At 49.8% G+C, this 19,653-nt stretch overlaps 1 protein-coding gene across 1 annotated transcript in view; it reads left to right on the plus strand.

The window, feature by feature from the left end:
- The window catches only part of MYBPC3 (myosin binding protein C3), a 412,405-nt gene that overhangs the window by 54,608 nt on the left and 338,144 nt on the right, over window positions 1–19,653 (plus strand). The window contains exon 2 of the mRNA XM_086959710.1: window positions 16,101–16,367. Coding sequence (XP_086815836.1) covers window positions 16,101–16,367 — 267 coding nt within the window. The remainder of the gene's footprint in view (window positions 1–16,100; window positions 16,368–19,653) is intronic.

The following is a 19,653-nucleotide window of genomic DNA, read 5'->3' on the forward strand; positions in this document are numbered from 1 at the left end:
CCGAGCCAGTCACGCAAGCACCACACACCACCATTGCACGTCCTACGTCCCCTCAGGGACACCTGTCCTCGAGCATGATAACCTCGTGGGTCCGATCCACTGCCGACCCATGCGCCCAGCCGGGGCCGCCATCTTGGACACTTCGCCACGAGGCAGCCTGGCCCCCGATCGACCTCAACCCTGGGCCTAGCCCGGCCTCAGACATTCCGGCACCACCCTCCACCCAGGAGGTGAGCGAGCTACTTGGCCAGTCAATGGGAGGAAGAGGTGTCGATGGTTCTCCCCCGGCCAGTGCCGCTCGCCCATCGCCTCCCCGGGCGCTGGCTCCACCCCCCTGCTGGGTGTCTGGACTCCCTCATCCCGGACCTCCCGACCTCCAAGTGCGAGGGTCCGGACATCAAAGCACGCCAGCCCTATAACTGGGGCAGCTCCAGAGCAGGAAGGCAGTTGTATCTTGGAGTCGAGAGACGAAAGAAGAACTCATCCTGGACGGACTACTGGCGCTGCCGTAGCTCTGTCCTGTGCACCATCATCCTGCCTGTTGGCGCTGCCACAGCCGTCGTAACCTTCATCCTTCACCGCCGTCCGGATCTGCTGGCGAGGCCGCGGACCGTTGTAACCGTCATCTGCATCGGGACCTGCTTGGCTTCTCCACGGCCCGTCGACCATCCTTCATCCATCTCGGGACCTGCTTGGCTCCTCCACGGCCCGATCAGCAAACCCGCCGAGCTCGAGGATTGAGAGCTATTGAACTCATTGGTAACTAAGACTGTCCCGCTACCCTTTTCCTCAACCAGAGATCAGAACCGAGGGGACCCCTGAGTCCAGACCTCCTTGTATCATACCGACGTAACCTAAGAATTGCATATAAAGTCTCGTTAACCTTCAATCTTGTGTGGTGTCCGTCTGTGGGGGGGAAGTTACTTATCTGTACAGTCGTTGGAGACGGCTCTCCCTGGAGACCTCTCCCCGTAAACTCGGCCGACCCTCCCGGTCCGTCTAACAAGTACGTTGCCCCATATTACCACCTAAGGTAAGAAGGTGCCTCATATTACCACCTAAGGTAAGAAGGTGCCTCATATTACCACCTAAGGTAAGAAGGTGCCTCATATTACCACCTAAGGTGAAAAGGTGCCTCATATTACCACCTAAGGTAAGAAGGTGCCCCATATAACCACCTAAGGTAAGAAGGTGCCTCATATTACCACCTAAGGGGAAAAGGTGCCTCATATTACCACCTAAGGTAAGAAGGTGCCTCATATTACCACCTAAGGTAAGAAGGTGCCTCATATTACCAACCAAGGTGAGAAGGTGCCTCATATTACCACCTGAGGTGAAAAGGTACCCCATATTACCACCTAAGGTGAGATGGCGCCCGACACTATCACCTCAGGTGAGAAGGTGCCTCATATTGCCAACTAAGATGAGATGGTGCCGCATAATGCCACCTAAGGTATGATGGTACGCCATATTACCACTTACGGTGAGAAGGTGCCTCATATTACCACCTAAGGTGAGATGGCGCCCGACACTATCACCTCAGGTGAGAAGGTGCCTCATATTACCACCTAAGGTGAGAAGGTGCCTCATATTACCCCCTAAGGTGAAAAGGTGCCTCATATTACCACCTAAGGTAAGAAGGTGCCTCATATTACCACCTAAGGTAAGAAGGTGCCTCATATTACCAACCAAGGTGAGAAGGTGCCTCATATTACCACCTGAGGTGAAAAGGTACCCCATATTACCACCTAAGGTGAGATGGCGCCCGACACTATCACCTCAGGTGAGAAGGTGCCTCATATTGCCACTTAATGTATGATGGTGCACCAAATTACCACCTAAGGTGAGATAGTGCCTCATAGTACCAACTAAGATGAGATGGTGCCGCATAATGCCACCTAAGGTATGATGGTACGCCATATTACCACTTACGGTGAGAAGGTGCCTCATATTACCACCTAAGGTGAGATGGCGCCCGACACTATCACCTCAGGTGAGAAGGTGCCTCATATTACCACCTAAGGTGAAAAGGTGCCTCATATTACCACCTAAGGTAAGAAGGTGCCTCATATTACCACCTAAGGTGAGAAGGTGCCCCATATTACCACCTAAGGTGAAAAGGTGCCTCATATTACCACCTAAGGTGAGAAGGTGCCTCATATTACCACCTGAGGTGAGAAGGTGCCTCATATTACCACCTAAGGTGAGAAGGTGCCTCATATTACCACCTAAGGTGAAAAGGTGCCTCATATTACCACCTAAGGTAAGAAGGTGCCTCATATTACCACCTAAGGTAAGAAGGTGCCTCATATTACCAACCAAGGTGAGAAGGTGCCTCATATTACCACCTGAGGTGAAAAGGTACCCCATATTACCACCTAAGGTGAGATGGCGCCCGACACTATCACCTCAGGTGAGAAGGTGCCTCATATTGCCACTTAATGTATGATGGTGCACCAAATTACCACCTAAGGTGAGATGGTGCCTCATAGTACCAACTAAGATGAGATGGTGCCGCATAATGCCACCTAAGGTATGATGGTACGCCATATTACCACTTACGGTGAGAAGGTGCCTCATATTACCACCTAAGGTGAGATGGCGCCCGACACTATCACCTCAGGTGAGAAGGTGCCTCATATTACCACCTAAGGTGAGAAGGTGCCTCATATTACCACCTAAGGTGAAAAGGTGCCTCATATTACCACCTAAGGTAAGAAGGTGCCTCATATTACCACCTAAGGTAAGAAGGTGCCTCATATTACCAACCAAGGTGAGAAGGTGCCTCATATTACCACCTGAGGTGAAAAGGTACCCCATATTACCACCTAAGGTGAGATGGCGCCCGACACTATCACCTCAGGTGAGAAGGTGCCTCATATTGCCACTTAATGTATGATGGTGCACCAAATTACCACCTAGGGTGAGATGGTGCCTCATAGTACCAACTAAGATGAGATGGTGCCGCATAATGCCACCTAAGGTATGATGGTACGCCATATTACCACTTACGGTGAGAAGGTGCCTCATATTACCACCTAAGGTGAGATGGCGCCCGACACTATCACCTCAGGTGAGAAGGTGCCTCATATTACCACCTAAGGTTGGAAGGTGCCGCCTATTGCCACCTAAGGTGAGAAGGTGCCTCATATTACCACCTAAGGTAAGAAGGTGTTCCATATTATCTCCTCATACGACCTCCTTGTCCTGGTCATTACTATAGTGAGGAGGTACTTAACACGCTAGTCTGTTCTTTGTTTTTATATATAAGCCCCTCCCATCAGCCACCATGCCTTCTAGTAACAAGACCAGACACGACAATAGAGGAAGTGAGGGTGGGGACATGACTGGGACAAGGGGGACCCTAAACATGGTAATGAAGATTACCGGTAAGTAGTGACACATTACCAGCCCTGGGCTTTCATTTAAAAAATGAATGTATTCTGGGAGCTGCAGTCTCTGGTCACCCAACTCGACCCGAGACCCGGCTCTTCAACTAGGGCCCTCTGAGACCCCCACGCCTGGAGACCCCCAGGGGTGATTAGCAGCGCTCTATAAATACTGTTTGATTTGATTTGAATAGTGTCCTCCATAATGATGATATGTATAAGAAGGTTCATGATAATGACTCCGCCCCAACCCCAGGAATGTTTAGGGTTCTGGTCATTTTTAGGTCTCGGCTTCGAGACCTATTGTGACTGAGTTCACTCTCAACGGAGCCAGAGCGGTGAACGAGCGCCGATTGCATCTCGTGGACGCGCACGCCGAGCCTCCTGGAGCCGTGCACATCTCCTGCTCTTCACCCTTCCGTGAGTGCTTCACACTCACGGAAGCACACACTCACGCACGCACGCATGCACACACACACACACACACACCCTCCCTCTCTGCCGACTCCCTCTCTGCCGCCCCCCCTCGACCCCCACTCACCGGGCTCTTTCCCTCGCAGCGGGTCAGTCATGGCAGCAGGCAGACTCGGTGTCTTCTCCAGGGATCTTCAGGTGATGTGCACGCCCACGCTGCGTCTCGTGCGCGCCCACCACGCTGTTTCGCGCCCGTTGATCCTCAGCTTGTTGCTTACAGCCAGTGGGTTGAACTTGAATGTACTCGACAAAATATCCTTATATAACTAAAAAGTGAGCATCATCTTCATCTCACGTTTGTAAAGGTAACCATGAACACCAATTGTGTTAAAATATATTGAATACGATAGATCACCTTCCACTCGCCCATACATATACTTTAAATTCCTTATTCATATTATTAGAACAAAGCAACGCAGAAGATAATTTTTTGTTGTCTGTGGGTCGGGAGATGGGGTTAGCACTCTCTGCCCTCTTTTCCTATCATTGACTCTTTGGCGCCTATAGGAAAAACCCAAGCTGCTTATACTTTAGAGGAATTCTGCATAAGGATTATTATAGTGTGAGTGCAGAGTGCGCACAGTTCAGAGTGCGCAGAGTGCAGAGTGTGAAGTAGAGAGTGCAGAGTGTGAAGTAGTGAGTGCAGAGTGAGTAGTAGTGAGTGCAGAGTGAGTGAGCAGAGTGTGAGTGCAGAGTGTGAAGTAGTGAGTGCAGAGTGAGTGTGCAGAGTGTGAATGCAGCATGCAGAGTTGAGTGCAGAGTGTGAGTGCAGAGTGTAAGTGTAAGTGCAGAGTGCAGAGTAGTGAGTGCAGAGTAGTGAGTGCAGAGTGTGAGTAGTGAGTGCAGAGTGTGAGTAGTGAGTGCAGAGTAGTGAGTGCAGAGTGTGAGTAGTGAGTGCAGAGTGCAGAGTAGTGAGTGCAGAGTAGTGAGTGCAGAGTAGTGAGTGCAGAGTAGTGAGTGCAGAGTAGTGAATAGTGAGTAGTGAGTGCAGAGTAGTGAATAGTGAGTAGTGAGTGCAGAGTAGTGAGTAGTGAGTAGTGAGTGCAGAGTAGTGAGTAGTGAGTGCAGAGTAGTGAGAAGTGAGTGCAGAGTAGTGAGTGCAGAGTAGTGAGTGCAGAGTATTGAGTGCAGAGTATTGAGTGCAGAGGAGTGAGTGCAGAGTAGTGAGTGCAGAGTAGTGAGTGCAGAGTAGTGAGTAGTGAGTGCAGAGTAGTGAGTGGTGAGTGCAGAGTAGTGAGTGGTGAGTAGTGAGTAGTGAGTGCAGAGTAGTGAGTAGTGAGTGCAGAGTAGTGAGTAGTGAGTTCAGAGTAGTGAGTAGTGAGTGGTGAGTAGTGAGTGGTGAGTAGTGAGTGCAGAGTAGTGAGTGGTGAGTAGTGAGTGCAGAGTAGTGAGTGCAGAGTAGTGAGTGCAGAGTAGTGAGTGCAGAGTAGTGAGTGCAGAGTGCAGAGTAGTGAGTGCAGAGTAGTGAGTAGTGAGTGCAGAGTAGTGAGTAGTGAGTGCAGAGTAGTGAGTAGTGAGTGCAGAGTAGTGAGTGCAGAGTAGTGAGTAGTGAGTGCAGAGTAGTGAGTAGTGAGTGCAGAGTAGTGAGTGCAGAGTAGTGAGTGCAGAGTAGTGAGTGCAGAGTAGTGAGTGCAGAGTAGTGAGTAGTGAGTGCACATTGCAGAGTAGTGAGTGCAGAGTAGTGAGTGCAGAGTAGTGAGTGCAGAGTAGTGAGTGCAGAGTAGTGAGTGCAGAGTAGTGAGTGCAGAGTAGTGAGTAGTGAGTAGTGAGTGCAGAGTAGTGAGTAGTGAGTGCAGAGTAGTGAGTAGTGAGTGCAGAGTAGTGAGTAGTGAGTGCAGAGTAGTGAGTGCAGAGTAGTGAGTAGTGAGTGCAGAGTAGTGAGTGAGTGCAGAGTAGTGAGTAGTGAGTGCAGAGTAGTGAGTGCAGAGTAGTGAGTGCAGAGTAGTGAGTAGTGAGTGCAGCATAGTGAGTGCAGAGTAGTGAGTAGTGAGTGCAGAGTAGTGAGTAGTGAGTGCAGAGTAGTGAGTAGTGAGTGCAGAGTAGTGAGTAGTGAGTGCAGAGTAGTGAGTGCAGAGTATTGAGTGCAGAGTAGTGAGTGCAGAGTAGTGAGTAGTGAGTGCAGAGTAGTGAGTAGTGAGTGCAGAGTAGTGAGTAGTGAGTTCAGAGTAGTGAGTGCAGAGTAGTGAGTAGTGAGTGCAGAGTAGTGAGTAGTGAGTGCAGAGTAGTGAGTGCAGAGTAGTGAGTGTAGAGTAGTGAGTGCAGAGTAGTGAGTAGTGAGTGCAGAGTAGTGAGTAGTGAGTGCAGAGTAATGAGTGCAGAGTAGTGAGTGCAGAGTAGTGAGTAGTGGGTGCACATTGCAGAGTAGTGAGTGCAGAGTAGTGAGTGCAGAGTAGTGAGTAGTGAGTGCAGAGTAGTGAGTGCAGAGTAGTGAGTGCAGAGTAGTGAGTGCAGAGTAGTGAGTAGTGGTTGCAGAGTAGTGAGTGCAAATTGCAGAGTAGTGAGTGCAGAGTAGTGAGTGCAGAGTAGTGAGTAGTGAGTGCAGAGTAGTGAGTAGTGAGTGCAGAGTAGTGAGTAGTGAGTGCAGAGTAGTGAGTGCAGAGTAGTGAGTAGTGAGTGCAGAGTAGTGAGTGCAGAGTAGTGAGTAGTGAGTGCAGAGTAGTGAGTAGTGAGTGCAGAGTGCAGAGTAGTGAGTAGTGAGTGTAGAGTGCAGAGTAGTGAGTAGTGAGTGCAGAGTAGTGAGTAGTGAGTGCAGAGTAGTGAGTGCAGAGTAGTGAGTGCAGAGTAGTGAGTAGTGAGTGCAGAGTAGTGAGTGCAGAGTAGTGAGTGCAGAGTAGTGAGTAGTGAGTGCAGAGTAGTGAGTGCAGAGTAGTGAGTGCAGAGTAGTGAGTGCAGAGTAGTGAGTAGTGAGTGCACATTGCAGAGTAGTGAGTGCAGAGTAGTGAGTGCAGAGTAGTGAGTGCAGAGTAGTGAGTGCAGAGTAGTGAGTGCAGAGTAGTGAGTGCAGAGTAGTGAGTAGTGAGTAGTGAGTGCAGAGTAGTGAGTAGTGAGTGCAGAGTAGTGAGTAGTGAGTGCAGAGTAGTGAGTAGTGAGTGCAGAGTAGTGAGTGCAGAGTAGTGAGTAGTGAGTGCAGAGTAGTGAGTGAGTGCAGAGTAGTGAGTAGTGAGTGCAGAGTAGTGAGTGCAGAGTAGTGAGTGCAGAGTAGTGAGTAGTGAGTGCAGCATAGTGAGTGCAGAGTAGTGAGTAGTGAGTGCAGAGTAGTGAGTAGTGAGTGCAGAGTAGTGAGTAGTGAGTGCAGAGTAGTGAGTAGTGAGTGCAGAGTAGTGAGTGCAGAGTATTGAGTGCAGAGTAGTGAGTGCAGAGTAGTGAGTAGTGAGTGCAGAGTAGTGAGTAGTGAGTGCAGAGTAGTGAGTAGTGAGTTCAGAGTAGTGAGTGCAGAGTAGTGAGTAGTGAGTGCAGAGTAGTGAGTAGTGAGTGCAGAGTAGTGAGTGCAGAGTAGTGAGTGTAGAGTAGTGAGTGCAGAGTAGTGAGTAGTGAGTGCAGAGTAGTGAGTAGTGAGTGCAGAGTAATGAGTGCAGAGTAGTGAGTGCAGAGTAGTGAGTAGTGGGTGCACATTGCAGAGTAGTGAGTGCAGAGTAGTGAGTGCAGAGTAGTGAGTAGTGAGTGCAGAGTAGTGAGTGCAGAGTAGTGAGTGCAGAGTAGTGAGTGCAGAGTAGTGAGTAGTGGTTGCAGAGTAGTGAGTGCAAATTGCAGAGTAGTGAGTGCAGAGTAGTGAGTGCAGAGTAGTGAGTAGTGAGTGCAGAGTAGTGAGTGCAGAGTAGTGAGTAGTGAGTGCAGAGTAGTGAGTGCAGAGTAGTGAGTAGTGAGTGCAGAGTAGTGAGTAGTGAGTGCAGAGTGCAGAGTAGTGAGTAGTGAGTGTAGAGTGCAGAGTAGTGAGTAGTGAGTGCAGAGTAGTGAGTAGTGAGTGCAGAGTAGTGAGTGCAGAGTAGTGAGTGCAGAGTAGTGAGTAGTGAGTGCAGAGTAGTGAGTGCAGAGTAGTGAGTGCAGAGTAGTGAGTAGTGAGTGCAGAGTAGTGAGTGCAGAGTAGTGAGTGCAGAGTAGTGAGTGCAGAGTAGTGAGTAGTGAGTGCAGAGTAGTGAGTAGTGAGTAGTGGTTGCAGAGTAGTGAGTGCAAATTGCAGAGTAGTGAGTGCAGAGTAGTGAGTAGTGAGTGCAGAGTAGTGAGTAGTGAGTGCAGAGTAGTGAGTAGTGAGTGCAGAGTAGTGAGTAGTGAGTGCAGAGTAGTGAGTAGTGAGTGCAGAGTAGTGAGTAGTGAGTGCAGAGTAGTGAGTGCAGAGTAGTGAGTAGTGAGTGCAGATTAGTGAGTGCAGAGTAGTGAGTAGTGAGTGCAGAGTAGTGAGTGCTGAGTAGTGAGTAGTGAGTGCAGAGTAGTGAGTAGTGAGTGCAGAGTGCAGAGTAGTGAGTAGTGAGTGTAGAGTGCAGAGTAGTGAGTAGTGAGTGCAGAGTAGTGAGTAGTGTGTGCAGAGTAGTGAGTGCAGAGTAGTGAGTGCAGAGTAGTGAGTAGTGAGTGCAGAGTAGTGAGTAGTGAGTGCAGAGTAGTGAGTAGTGAGTGCAGAGTAGTGAGTAGTGAGTTCAGAGTAGTGAGTAGTGAGTGCAGAGTAGTGAGTAGTGAGTGCAGAGTAGTGAGTGCAGAGTAGTGAGTGCAGAGTAGTGAGTGCAGAGTAGTGAGTGCAGAGTAGTGAGTAGTGAGTGCAGAGTAGTGAGTAGTGAGTAGTGAGTGCAGAGTAGTGAGTAGTGAGTGCAGAGTAGTGAGTGCAGAGTAGTGAGTAGTGAGTGCAGAGTAGTGAGTAGTAGGTAGTGAGTGCAGAGTAGTGAGTAGTGAGTGCAGAGTAGAGAGTAGTGAGTGCAGAGTAGTGAGTGGTGAGTGCAGAGTAGTGAGTAGTGAGTGCAGAGTAGTGAGTGCAGAGTAGTGAGTAGTGAGTAGTGAGTGCAGAGTAGTGAGTAGTGAGTGCAGAGTAGTGAGTAGTGAGTGCAGAGTAGTGAGTAGTGAGTGCAGAGTAGTGAGTAGTGAGTGCAGAGTAGTGAGTGCAGAGTAGTGAGTAGTGAGTGCAGAGTAGTGAGTGCAGAGTAGTGAGTAATGAGTAGTGAGTGCAGAGTAGTGAGTAGTGAGTGCAGAGTAGTGAGTAGTGAGTGCAGAGTAGTGAGTAGTGAGTGCAGAGTAGTGAGTGCAGAGTAGTGAGTGCAGGGAAGTGAGTGCAGAGTAGTGAGTGCAGAGTAGTGAGTAGTGAGTGCAGAGTAGTGAGTAGTGAGTAGTGAGTGCAGAGTAGTGAGTAGTGAGTGCAGAGTAGTGAGTGCAGAGTAGTGAGTGCAGAGTAGTGAGTGCAGAGTAGTGAGTGCAGAGTAGTGAGTGCAGAGTAGGGAGTAGTGAGTGCAGAGTAGGGAGTAGTGAGTGCAGAGTAGGGAGTAGTGAGTGCAGAGTAGTGAGTAGTGAGTAGTGGTTGCAGAGTAGTGAGTGCAAATTGCAGAGTAGTGAGTGCAGAGTAGTGAGTAGTGAGTGCAGAGTAGTGAGTAGTGAGTGCAGAGTAGTGAGTAGTGAGTGCAGAGTAGTGAGTAGTGAGTAGTGAGTGCAGAGTAGTGAGTAGTGAGTGCAGAGTAGTGAGTAGTGAGTGCAGAGTAGTGAGTAGTGAGTAGTGAGTGCAGAGTAGTGAGTAGTGAGTGCATAGTAGTGAGTGCAGAGTAGTGAGTAGTGAGTGCAGAGTAGTGAGTGCAGAGTAGTGAGTGCAGAGTAGTGAGTAGTGAGTGCACAGTAGTGAGTAGTGAGTGCAGAGTAGTGAGTGCAGAGTAGTGAGTGCAGAGTAGTGAGTGCAGAGTAGTGAGTAGTGAGTGCAGAGTAGTGAGTAGTGAGTGCAGAGTAGTGAGTGCAGATTGCAGAGTAGTGAGTGCAGAGTAGTGAGGAGTGAGTGCAGAGTGCAGAGTAGTGAGTGCAGAGTAGTGAGTAGTGAGTGCAGAGTAGTGAGTAGTGAGTGTAGAGTGCAGAGTAGTGAGTAGTGAGTGTAGAGTAGTGAGTAGTAAGTGCAGATTGCAGAGTAGTGAGTGCAGAGTAGTGAGTAGTGAGTGCAGAGTAGTGAGTAGTGAGTGCAGAGTAGTGAGTAGTGAGTGCAGAGTAGTGAGTGCAGAGTAGTGAGTAGTGAGTGCAGAGTAGTGAGTGCAGAGTAGTGAGTGCAGAGTAGTGAGTAGTGAGTGCAGAGTAGTGAGTAGTGAGTGCAGAGTAGTGAGTAGTGAGTGCAGAGTAGTGAGTAGTGAGTGCAGAGTAGTGAGTGCAGAGTAGTGAGTGCAGAGTAGTGAGTGCAGAGTAGTGAGTGCAGAGTAGTGAGTAGTGAGTGCAGAGTAGTGAGTAGTGAGTAGTGAGTGCAGAGTAGTGAGTAGTGAGTGCAGAGTAGTGAGTGCAGAGTAGTGAGTGCAGAGTAGTGAGTGCAGAGTAGTGAGTGCAGAGTAGGGAGTAGTGAGTGCAGAGTAGGGAGTAGTGAGTGCAGAGTAGTGAGTAGTGAGTGCAGAGTAGTGAGTAGTGAGTGCAGAGTAGTGAGTAGTGAGTGCAGAGTAGTGAGTGCAGAGTAGTGAGTAGTGAGTGCAGAGTAGTGAGTGCAGAGTAGTGAGTGCAGAGTAGTGAGTGCAGAGTAGTGAGTAGTGAGTGCAGAGTAGTGAGTAGTGAGTGCAGAGTAGTGAGTGCAGATTGCAGAGTAGTGAGTGCAGAGTAGTGAGTGCAGAGTAGTGAGTAGTGAGTGCAGATTGCAGAGTAGTGAGTGCAGAGTAGTGAGTGCAGAGTAGTGAGTGCAGAGTAGTGAGTGCAGAGTAGTGAGTAGTGAGTGCAGAGTAGTGAGTAGTGAGCGCAGAGTAGTGAGTAGTGAGTGCAGAGTAGTGAGTAGTGAGTGCAGAGTAGTGAGTAGTGAGTGCAGAGTAGTGAGTAGTGAGTAGTGAGTGCAGAGTAGTGAGTAGTGAGTGAAGAGTAGTGAGTGCAGAGTAGTGAGTGCAGAGTAGTGAGTAGTGAGTGCAGAGTAGTGAGTAGTGAGTGCAGAGTAGTGAGTGCAGAGTAGTGAGTGCAGAGTAGTGAGTGCAGAGTAGTGAGTAGTGAGTGCAGAGTAGTGAGTAGTGAGTGCAGAGTAGTGAGTAGTGAGTGCAGAGTAGTGAGTGCAGATTGCAGAGTAGTGAGTGCAGAGTAGTGAGTAGTGAGTGCAGAGTGCAGAGTAGTGAGTGCAGAGTAGTGAGTAGTGAGTGCAGAGTGCAGAGTAGTGAGTAGTGAGTGTAGAGTGCAGAGTAGTGAGTAGTGAGTGTAGAGTAGTGAGTAGTGAGTGCAGATTGCAGAGTAGTGAGTGCAGAGTAGTGAGTGCAGATTGCAGAGTAGTGAGTGCAGAGTAGTGAGTGCAGAGTAGTGAGTGCAGAGTAGTGAGTGCAGAGTAGTGAGTGCAGAGTAGTGAGTGCAGAGTAGTGAGTAGTGAGTGCAGAGTAGTGAGTGCAGAGTAGTGAGTGCAGAGTAGTGAGTGCAGAGTAGTGAGTGCAGAGTAGTGAGTGCAGAGTAGCAAGTGCAGAGTAGTGAGTGCAGAGTAGTGAGTAGTGAGTGCAGAGTAGTGAGTAGTGAGTGCAGAGTAGTGAGTAGTGAGTGCAGAGTAGTGAGTGCAGAGTAGTGAGTGCAGAGTAGTGAGTGCAGAGTAGCAAGTGCAGAGTAGTGAGTGCAGAGTAGTGAGTAGTGAGTGCAGAGTAGTGAGTGCAGAGTAGTGAGTGCAGAGTAGTGAGTGCAGAGTAGTGAGTGCAGAGTAGTGAGTAGTGAGTGCAGAGTAGTGAGTAGTGAGTGCAGAGTAGTGAGTAGTGAGTGCAGAGTAGTGAGTGCAGAGTAGTGAGTGCAGAGTAGTGAGTAGTGAGTGCAGAGTAGTGAGTAGTGAGTTCAGAGTAGTGAGTAGTGAGTGCAGAGTAGTGAGTAGTGAGTGCAGAGTAGTGAGTGCAGAGTAGTGAGTGCAGAGTAGTGAGTGCAGATTGCAGAGTAGTGAGTGCAGATTGCAGAGTAGTGAGTGCAGAGTAGTGAGTGCAGAGTAGTGAGTGCAGAGTAGTGAGTGCAGAGTAGTGAGTGCAGAGTAGTGAGTAGTGAGTGCAGAGTAGTGAGTGCAGAGTAGTGAGTAGTGAGTGCAGAGTAGTGAGTAGTGAGTGCAGAGTAGTGAGTAGTGAGTGCAGAGTAGTGAGTAGTGAGTGCAGAGCAGTGAGTAGTGAGTGCAGAGCAGTGAGTGCAGAGCAGTGAGTGCAGAGCAGTGAGTAGTGAGTGCAGAGCAGTGAGTGCAGAGCAGTGAGTGCAGAGCAGTGAGTGCAGAGCAGTGAGTGCAGAGTAGTGAGTAGTGAGTGCAGAGCAGTGAGTGCAGAGCAGTGAGTGCAGAGTAGTGAGTAGTGAGTGCAGAGCAGTGAGTGCAGAGCAGTGAGTGCAGAGCAGTGAGTGCAGAGCAGTGAGTAGTGAGTGCGGAATGCAGAGTAGTGAGTGCAGAATGAGTGTGCAGAGCAGTGAGTGCAGGTGCAGAGTGGTGTGTGCTGTTGAGTGCAGAGTGCTGTGTATTGGCAATGTAAATGACAATGCCATCTATTTATGATTTAAAGAAAAAAAAGAAATGTCATGAGCAATGCCAATAGCTCCACCTTTAATGATGCCGAGACCATTGCATTGTAAATGCTTGTTACAGGAAGGATCCTGCAGACAGCAGCATATAACTCCCGCTCCTCTCTCCTCCTCCCTCCTCTTCTACCTTTCCTTCCACCCTCTATTCCTTGTATTTTTCCTCCTTCTCTTCCCCTCCTGTTCTTCTTTGCCTCACCTCTTTTTCTGCCTTCTCTAATCTTTGTCATTTCATCACTACTCCCTCGCTGTTCCCTCCTCTTCTGCATTTCCCCTCTCTCTGCCTCCTATTCCCTCTCTTTCTGCCTTGGACTCTGACCCCTCCCACCCTCCTTCTCTGCTTCTCTCTTCCCTTCCGCCACTCTCTCTCTAATATCCCTCCCCTCACTATCTGCTCTCCCTTGCCCCCTCTTCTCACCTCTCCTTCCGAGTGAACTATTCCCTCTCTCTTTATCTTTTTCTTTTCTTTTTGTTCCCCTCTCTTCTCACTTTCCTTCCTCCCTTCTCATCTTCTTTCTACATTCTTCCTCAATTCTCCCCACCCACTATCCCACAACTCTCCTGCTCCGCTATCCACTCTTTCTGTCTTCTTCCTTTCCCTTACCCACCTCACTCTTTTCTCTTCCTCCACCCTCTCTTTTCCCTTCTTCCTCTCTCTCTTCCCTTACTCCTCTCTCTTCCCTTCTTCCACTCTCTCTGCCTCTTCCCTTCCTCCTCTCTCTCTCTCTCTCTCTCTCCTCACTCTCTCCTTTCCCTTGCCCCCTTTTTGCACCTCTCTTTTCTTGCTATCTATTCCCTCTCCTTTTTAGGTCTCAGCTAGTAACGCGCTAAAAGCGCGTTCTCGCCAGAGAACTATTGTCGGCGTCTCAGCAGTCTGAGAACACCGAAGTGAGACAAGACCTGGCCGCACGCAGCGTTTCCCCTTAGGATAACGTTGTGCGCGCGGCCAGGTCTTGTCTCCACAGAACTCCAGGGCTGACGGGATCGCACCGCGCGCCTCTCTGGAATGCAGGGGGAGTCTGCAGAGAGGCGCGCGGCGCTGAAAAACAGGCAGGCACTAAGAAAACTGAGAAAACGCTTTAATGCCATCAGGTCCGGTTCGCGCAATGTAAATGCGAGCACTTTTAAATTTAAAAACTTCATATCCCGCCTTGGTGTAAATAAACCTACCTCAACAGGAGGCGCACGTTTACAAAGTGTGTATATACGGCGGGACCGCAGTGACCTGGTTGCGGTGCTGTGTGCGAAGCTCTGCTGCTAACCCACCTCGCATCCCTAGTGTAAACCGGGCTGGCCCCGGCCCGGATCATGGTCTGCGGGTCCTGGGTCGCTTCTGTAAGGCCTCCTTTCACACCTCGCCTTCAGCCCTAGGTGCAGGAGGACGGCGAGCCGCGCCCGCCAAACACTGCTCAGCAGGCTCCAGACAGGACACCTTCCTCGGAGGGAGACCAGCTCGAATATGTATATATTAAACTCATTCCATCGACCTGGATATTTTTGTCATATTTAAACTTTGTCGGTAAAGAAGATGTGTGGTAGTAAGAGGATTCTGCCTGTGAAGTATTCAACATCGTTAAGGCACCAACAGGAGTTTTGATGACGCTGGTTGGGGTTTTAAATCATAAACTAGAAAGTCTTACTATGTGGTGCGGGCTAAAGCCTGCCAATGATCCATCTATTCATTCACCCTGGCAGGGTGAATGAGAGAAATCTCGGGCTGCGCTAAGATGGAATGCCCAGCGTGCCACCTACAAATACTGCAACATGCAGGGTTTGCTTCCTGCAGCCCTTGCCTTAGCAGGCCGGGTAGGGATTGTAAGTGGCAGCCCCTCTGCCTCGGTGAAGGGTGACAGTCGGGTCCGTGTGCGTTGAGCAATGAGTGTGTGCTTTGAGTTCTCACTTTGGCTGGCCAGTAGAGACACAGACACGCAAATACACCAGGGCACATATAAGCATGAACACACATGCACACATCGAAACACAAGCACATAAAAGCACAGATACGCAAATACACCAGGGCACATATAAGCATGAACACACATGCACACATCGAAACACAAGCACATAAAAGCACAGACACGCAAATACACCAGGGCACATATAAACATGAACACACATGCACACATCGAACCACAAGCACATAAAAGCACAGACACGCAAAAACACCAGGGCACATATAAGCATGAACACACATGCACACATCGAAACACAAGCACATAAAAGCACAGACACGCAAATACACCAGGGCACATATAAGCATGAAGACACATGCACACATCGAAACACAAGCACATAAAAGCACAGACACGCAAATACACCAGGGCACATATAAGCACGCACACATCGAAGCACAAGCACATACATGCACACAAATACACCAGGGCACATATAAGCACACACATCGAAACACACGCACATAAAAGCACTGGTGTATTTGTGTGCACATACATGTACACAAATACACCAGTGCGCATATAAGCACGCACATCGAAACACACGCACATAAAAGCACAGACACGCAAATACACCAGGGCACATATAAGCACGCACACATCGAAGCACAAGCACATACATGCACACAAATACACCAGGGCACATATAAGCACGCACATCGAAACACACGCACATAAAAGCACAGACATGTAAATACACCAGGGCACATATAAGACCACACACACATGCAAGCACCTAGACAATAACACATTTCTATATTGCCATGCAAGTACACAAGGAAGCACAAATATAAGCCCACAGATGCATACACACATATATAGGCACTCACGCAGCCCACACAATTGCACATGGTTCCATTCGGCTACATAAAAACGCACACTCAATGCCACACAGAAACACGTAAAAGTTTGTTTAGATATGCCACGTGGATCCATGCACACACGAGGCATACACGCTCTCAAGCCAACACACACATCCAAACGCGCACACATGGATCCGTGCACAATGTGTCACACACACACATGCACGGGCAAACACGGCTACCTGTTCACACATTCATCACTGCTCTTGTGCTGCATGGAATATTACAGTTGGTGTTGCAATATTTAGCAATGCCAATAGCTCAAACTTAATTAACCCGAGACCTATTGCATTGCAAATGCTTGTTTATTTTATTTTGTGTTCTTACCCCTTTCTTCTCCCTTTCCTTCCTCCGCTTTCTCTCTTCCCTTCTTCCACTTTCCTGCTTCCCTTCCTCCACTCTCTCTCCCTCCCTATCTCCTCTTCCTCCACTCTCTCTCTCTTGCTCTCTCTCTATATATATATATATCTCTCTCTTCTCACTCTCTTCTCTCCCTTGTCCCCTCTTTGCACCTCTCTTTCCTTGCTATCTATTCCCTCTCCTTTTTTCTTTTCTTTTTTCTTACCCCTCTCTTCCTCCTTCCCTTCCTTCCCTCTTCCTCTCTTCCCTTCTCCCCTCTCTCTTCTCCCTATCCTTCCTCCACTCTCTCTCTCCCTCTCTCCCTCTCTCTTCCCTCCTCCACTCTTTCTTCTCCCTTCCCTCTTCCTCTCTTCCCTTCTCCCCCTCTCTCTTCCCCTTTCCTTCCTCCACTCTCTCCTCCTCCTCACCCACCTCTGCAGCTTCATCCTTCAGTAAGAAGCCCAAGTCGGTGGAGGTGGCGGTGGGCGGCTCAGCGGTGTTCGAGGCTGAGACGGAGAAGGCTGGTGTGAAGGTGAAGTGGCAGAAGGATGGCAAGGACCTGGCATCAGGCGACAAGTACCTCATCCAATCTGAGGGCACCAAGCACTCTCTGACCATCAGCAACGTGGTGAAGGAAGACGACGTGGTGTACTCGGCCATCGCTGGGAGCTCCAAGGTCAAGATGGAGCTCAAGGTCACGGAGCCAGGTGAGTGTGACCTTGTATCGAGGAAGTCAAGATCGAGCTCAAAGTCGCGGAGCCAGGTGAGTCTCAAATTGTATCGAGAAGGTCCAAGATCGAGCTCAAGGTCGCGGACACAGGTGAGTCTCAACTTGTATCAAGAGGGTCCAAGATCGAAGAGACAGGTAAGTAGGATATTGTAATGAGAAGGTCAAGATGGAGCTCAAGGTCACGGAGCCAGGTGAGTGTGTGGCTCACTGGTTAGAGGCGGCAGACCCGAGAGCAGAGGACGGCCGGGACCAGGGTTCGATTCCCGGCACGGCAGGTTTCTGGACCAGGGTCAGCGGACTCGATAATTCTCTCGCCTCGGTGCCCACTCTGATCAGCGATCACACTCGGCAACTCTGGGCATTAGCTTGCCTCATCTTCACTAACGGCCCCACCAGACCGCCGGGGATGCCTGGTCTCACCCTGGAGATACCCATTAAGGGACCATCTCTCAGGGAAGCCAGGAAGGGTTTCGCAGCGGTCGAAGCGCCTTGGGACCCTACGGGTAAGAAGTGCGCTATATAAATTCCAATACATTACATTACATACAGTGTGACCTTGCATCGAGGAAGTCAAGATCGAGCTCAAAGTCGCGGAGCTAGGTGAGTCTCAACTTGTATCGAGAGGGTCCAAGATCGAAGAGACAGGTGAGTAGGATATTGTATTGAGAAGGTCAAGATGGAGCTCAAGGTCACGGAGCCAGGTGAGTGTGACCTTGTATCGAGGAAGTCAAGATCGAGCTCAAAGTCGCGGAGCTAGGTGAGTCTCAACTTGTATCGAGAGGGTCCAAGATCGAGCTCAAGGTCGCGGAGCCAGGTGAGTCTCAAATTGTATCGAAGGTCCAAGATCGAGCTCAAGGTCGCGGAGCCAGGTGAGTCTCAACTTGTATCGAGAGGGTCCAAGATCGAAGAGACAGGTGAGTAAGATATTGTATTGAGAAGGTCAAGATCGAGCTCAAGGTAGCGCAGCCAGGTCTGTGTCACCTAGTATCGCGAAGGTCAAGATGGAGCTCAAGGTCACAGAGCCAGGTGAAGGTGACCTTGTATCGAGTAGGTCAAGATGCAGCTCATGGTCTTGCAACAAGGTGAGTGTGACATTGTATTGAGAAGGTCCAAGATCACGGAACCCGGTGGTTGTCACCTTGTGAAGAGAAGGTCAAGATGGAGTTCAAGGTCACGTAGCCAGGTGAGTGTCACCTTGTATTGAGAAGGTCCAAGATCACAGAGTCGAAGAGTGTCACTTTGTATCGAGAAGGTCAAAATGGAGCTAAAGGTCACATAGCCAGGTGAGTGTGGACTTGTATCAAGAAGGTCAAGATCACAGAGTCGAAGAGTGTCACTTTGTATCGAGAAGGTCAAGGTGGAGCTCAAGGTCGCAGAGCCAGGTGAGTGTCCTTTTGCAGCTCGAAGGTCAAGCTGGTGCTAAAGGTCATGGAACCATGTAGGCCCAACCCCCACAGCACTGACCCTTTGGTTGCCATGTATTGCGGATTTACATCTCTCATGCCTTCACAAGTATGTACAGGAGTGGCCTGGAAACCGCCCTCCTCCGGGACTGCCTTTTCGCGTCAGCAGCTGTGCTTGTGTCTGTCACTTAAGAATCTGCTGAGCGTTTGCAAGTTCACTTTCCTTACAACCCCTTTTTTCTACACCCCGGAAACAGTTTTACTTCTGCCTTTGGTAGGAGTACGTTTCCACTGTGTCCCAGTGCGGTAAGAGATCAGAGAAGAGTCGGTAAACCCTTAAGTGTGTAAGTTTGTCATGTGCTCTTTGATGGGCAGAGGGGATTGCCCAAAGCAGGGGAGTGGGCGGTCTTCACACTGCCCCAGGTGAAGGGTCGCAGTCCCCGTCCTCAAGGGCGAGGGAGCTTCCCTTGGGTGAGGGGGTGGTGGGGAGCACATACCCCAAAATGAGGAACTCGGTGCCAGACCCTGTCCAGTGGGTACGGGCAAACTGGGGCTGCGGGTCCCGTCCCACCGGGGCAGAGCTTGGGCCCTTGTAGGGGGCGCTCAGCTTCCGTCGCTCTGCGCTGCTGCCGGCGCTGGGGACTGTACCTCAGTCTCTGAGAGATGACTCTGCCATCATTAACATGATGTTATGCATTCATGCTTCTGAGCGCATATTGCGCCCGCCCGAAGGTGACCGCATCGCTCCACTCTCAACTCTCCTCTCCATGTGAGTTGAATTATGAGGCCCGAGGGGGCCGCGCCCCCACATTCCTAAACCATGGCACTGATCACTACTCGTCAGCCTCGTCAGTGACTGCCAGATCCCACGTCAGAACAAAGCGATACAAAAGGCGGTGCGGCCTGGCCTCCCTCGTTTTCTTGTCTATGTCTCTTATGTTTTTTAGGAGTTTTTAAGATGCTGCTTTGTAAATAATCGATTACTCCTTGATAGATTAACAGTAATGTGTACGAAATTCAACTGAGAATCCATTTATAAAATAAGCTTTTGATCAATAAATATTAAAGAATCTTTCTATCAATTAGGTGATCGGTCCCTTTTATGTGGGTTCTCTCTGTTGTTCATTGGTCACTCGCCTGGTTTATTTATTGTTGTTTTCACACTTAGCTGCAGACCTTTTCCAAATCCGCGGTCCCGTTTGGGTGCCATGAACCCTGAAGGTTGGTTTAGTTGGCGCTGGATTTCATGACCATGAAAAGTTGTCTGCTCACTTGTTGTTACCTTCCTGGGTCTACCGAAGAGTGTGGAGCCCCCTGCAGGCGGCGCAGGGACAGTGCTGCCCCACTGCCAGTGAACAGGATCAGGGATTCATCCTTCCCAGCCTGGGCTCATCCTGGGTGAGCACTTTGAGGTCTCCCCATGCCCTCCATGTGGGTGTAAACAGAGCAGGTGCCAGTCGCACCCCTGCCCGACCCCAGAGCGGATTCCAAACATTTAGATTAAACCTGTAGTGTTTGCCTGACAAACTTTACAACCCACCATAAGTCATGTTCTAATTGTCCCCCTTGAGCATAACTTTCCTTGTTTTCTGCGTTACCTTCCCAGAATCTCGGGGTTCCAGGGCCCCCCACGCCCTCTTGTTCTGTGTAGTAAGAAGTATTGGCACCGAGCTGTATGCCTGCCCAGCAGTGCGCAGTTTGTGTTTTTCGACCACGCCCTCTTGTGGTGCGTGTGTATGCCAGAGTGCTGGTGGAGGGCTGTTGGACAGGCCACATGACGGGCCGCTCTCCCCCGGCTCGACCAGGCCCGAGCCAGTCACGCAAGCACCACACACCACCATTGCACGTCCTACGTCCCCT

Source organism: Lissotriton vulgaris, chromosome 2_2 (assembly GCF_964263255.1).
Source record: "Lissotriton vulgaris chromosome 2_2, aLisVul1.2, whole genome shotgun sequence".
Taxonomy (NCBI): Eukaryota; Metazoa; Chordata; class Amphibia; order Caudata; family Salamandridae; genus Lissotriton; species Lissotriton vulgaris.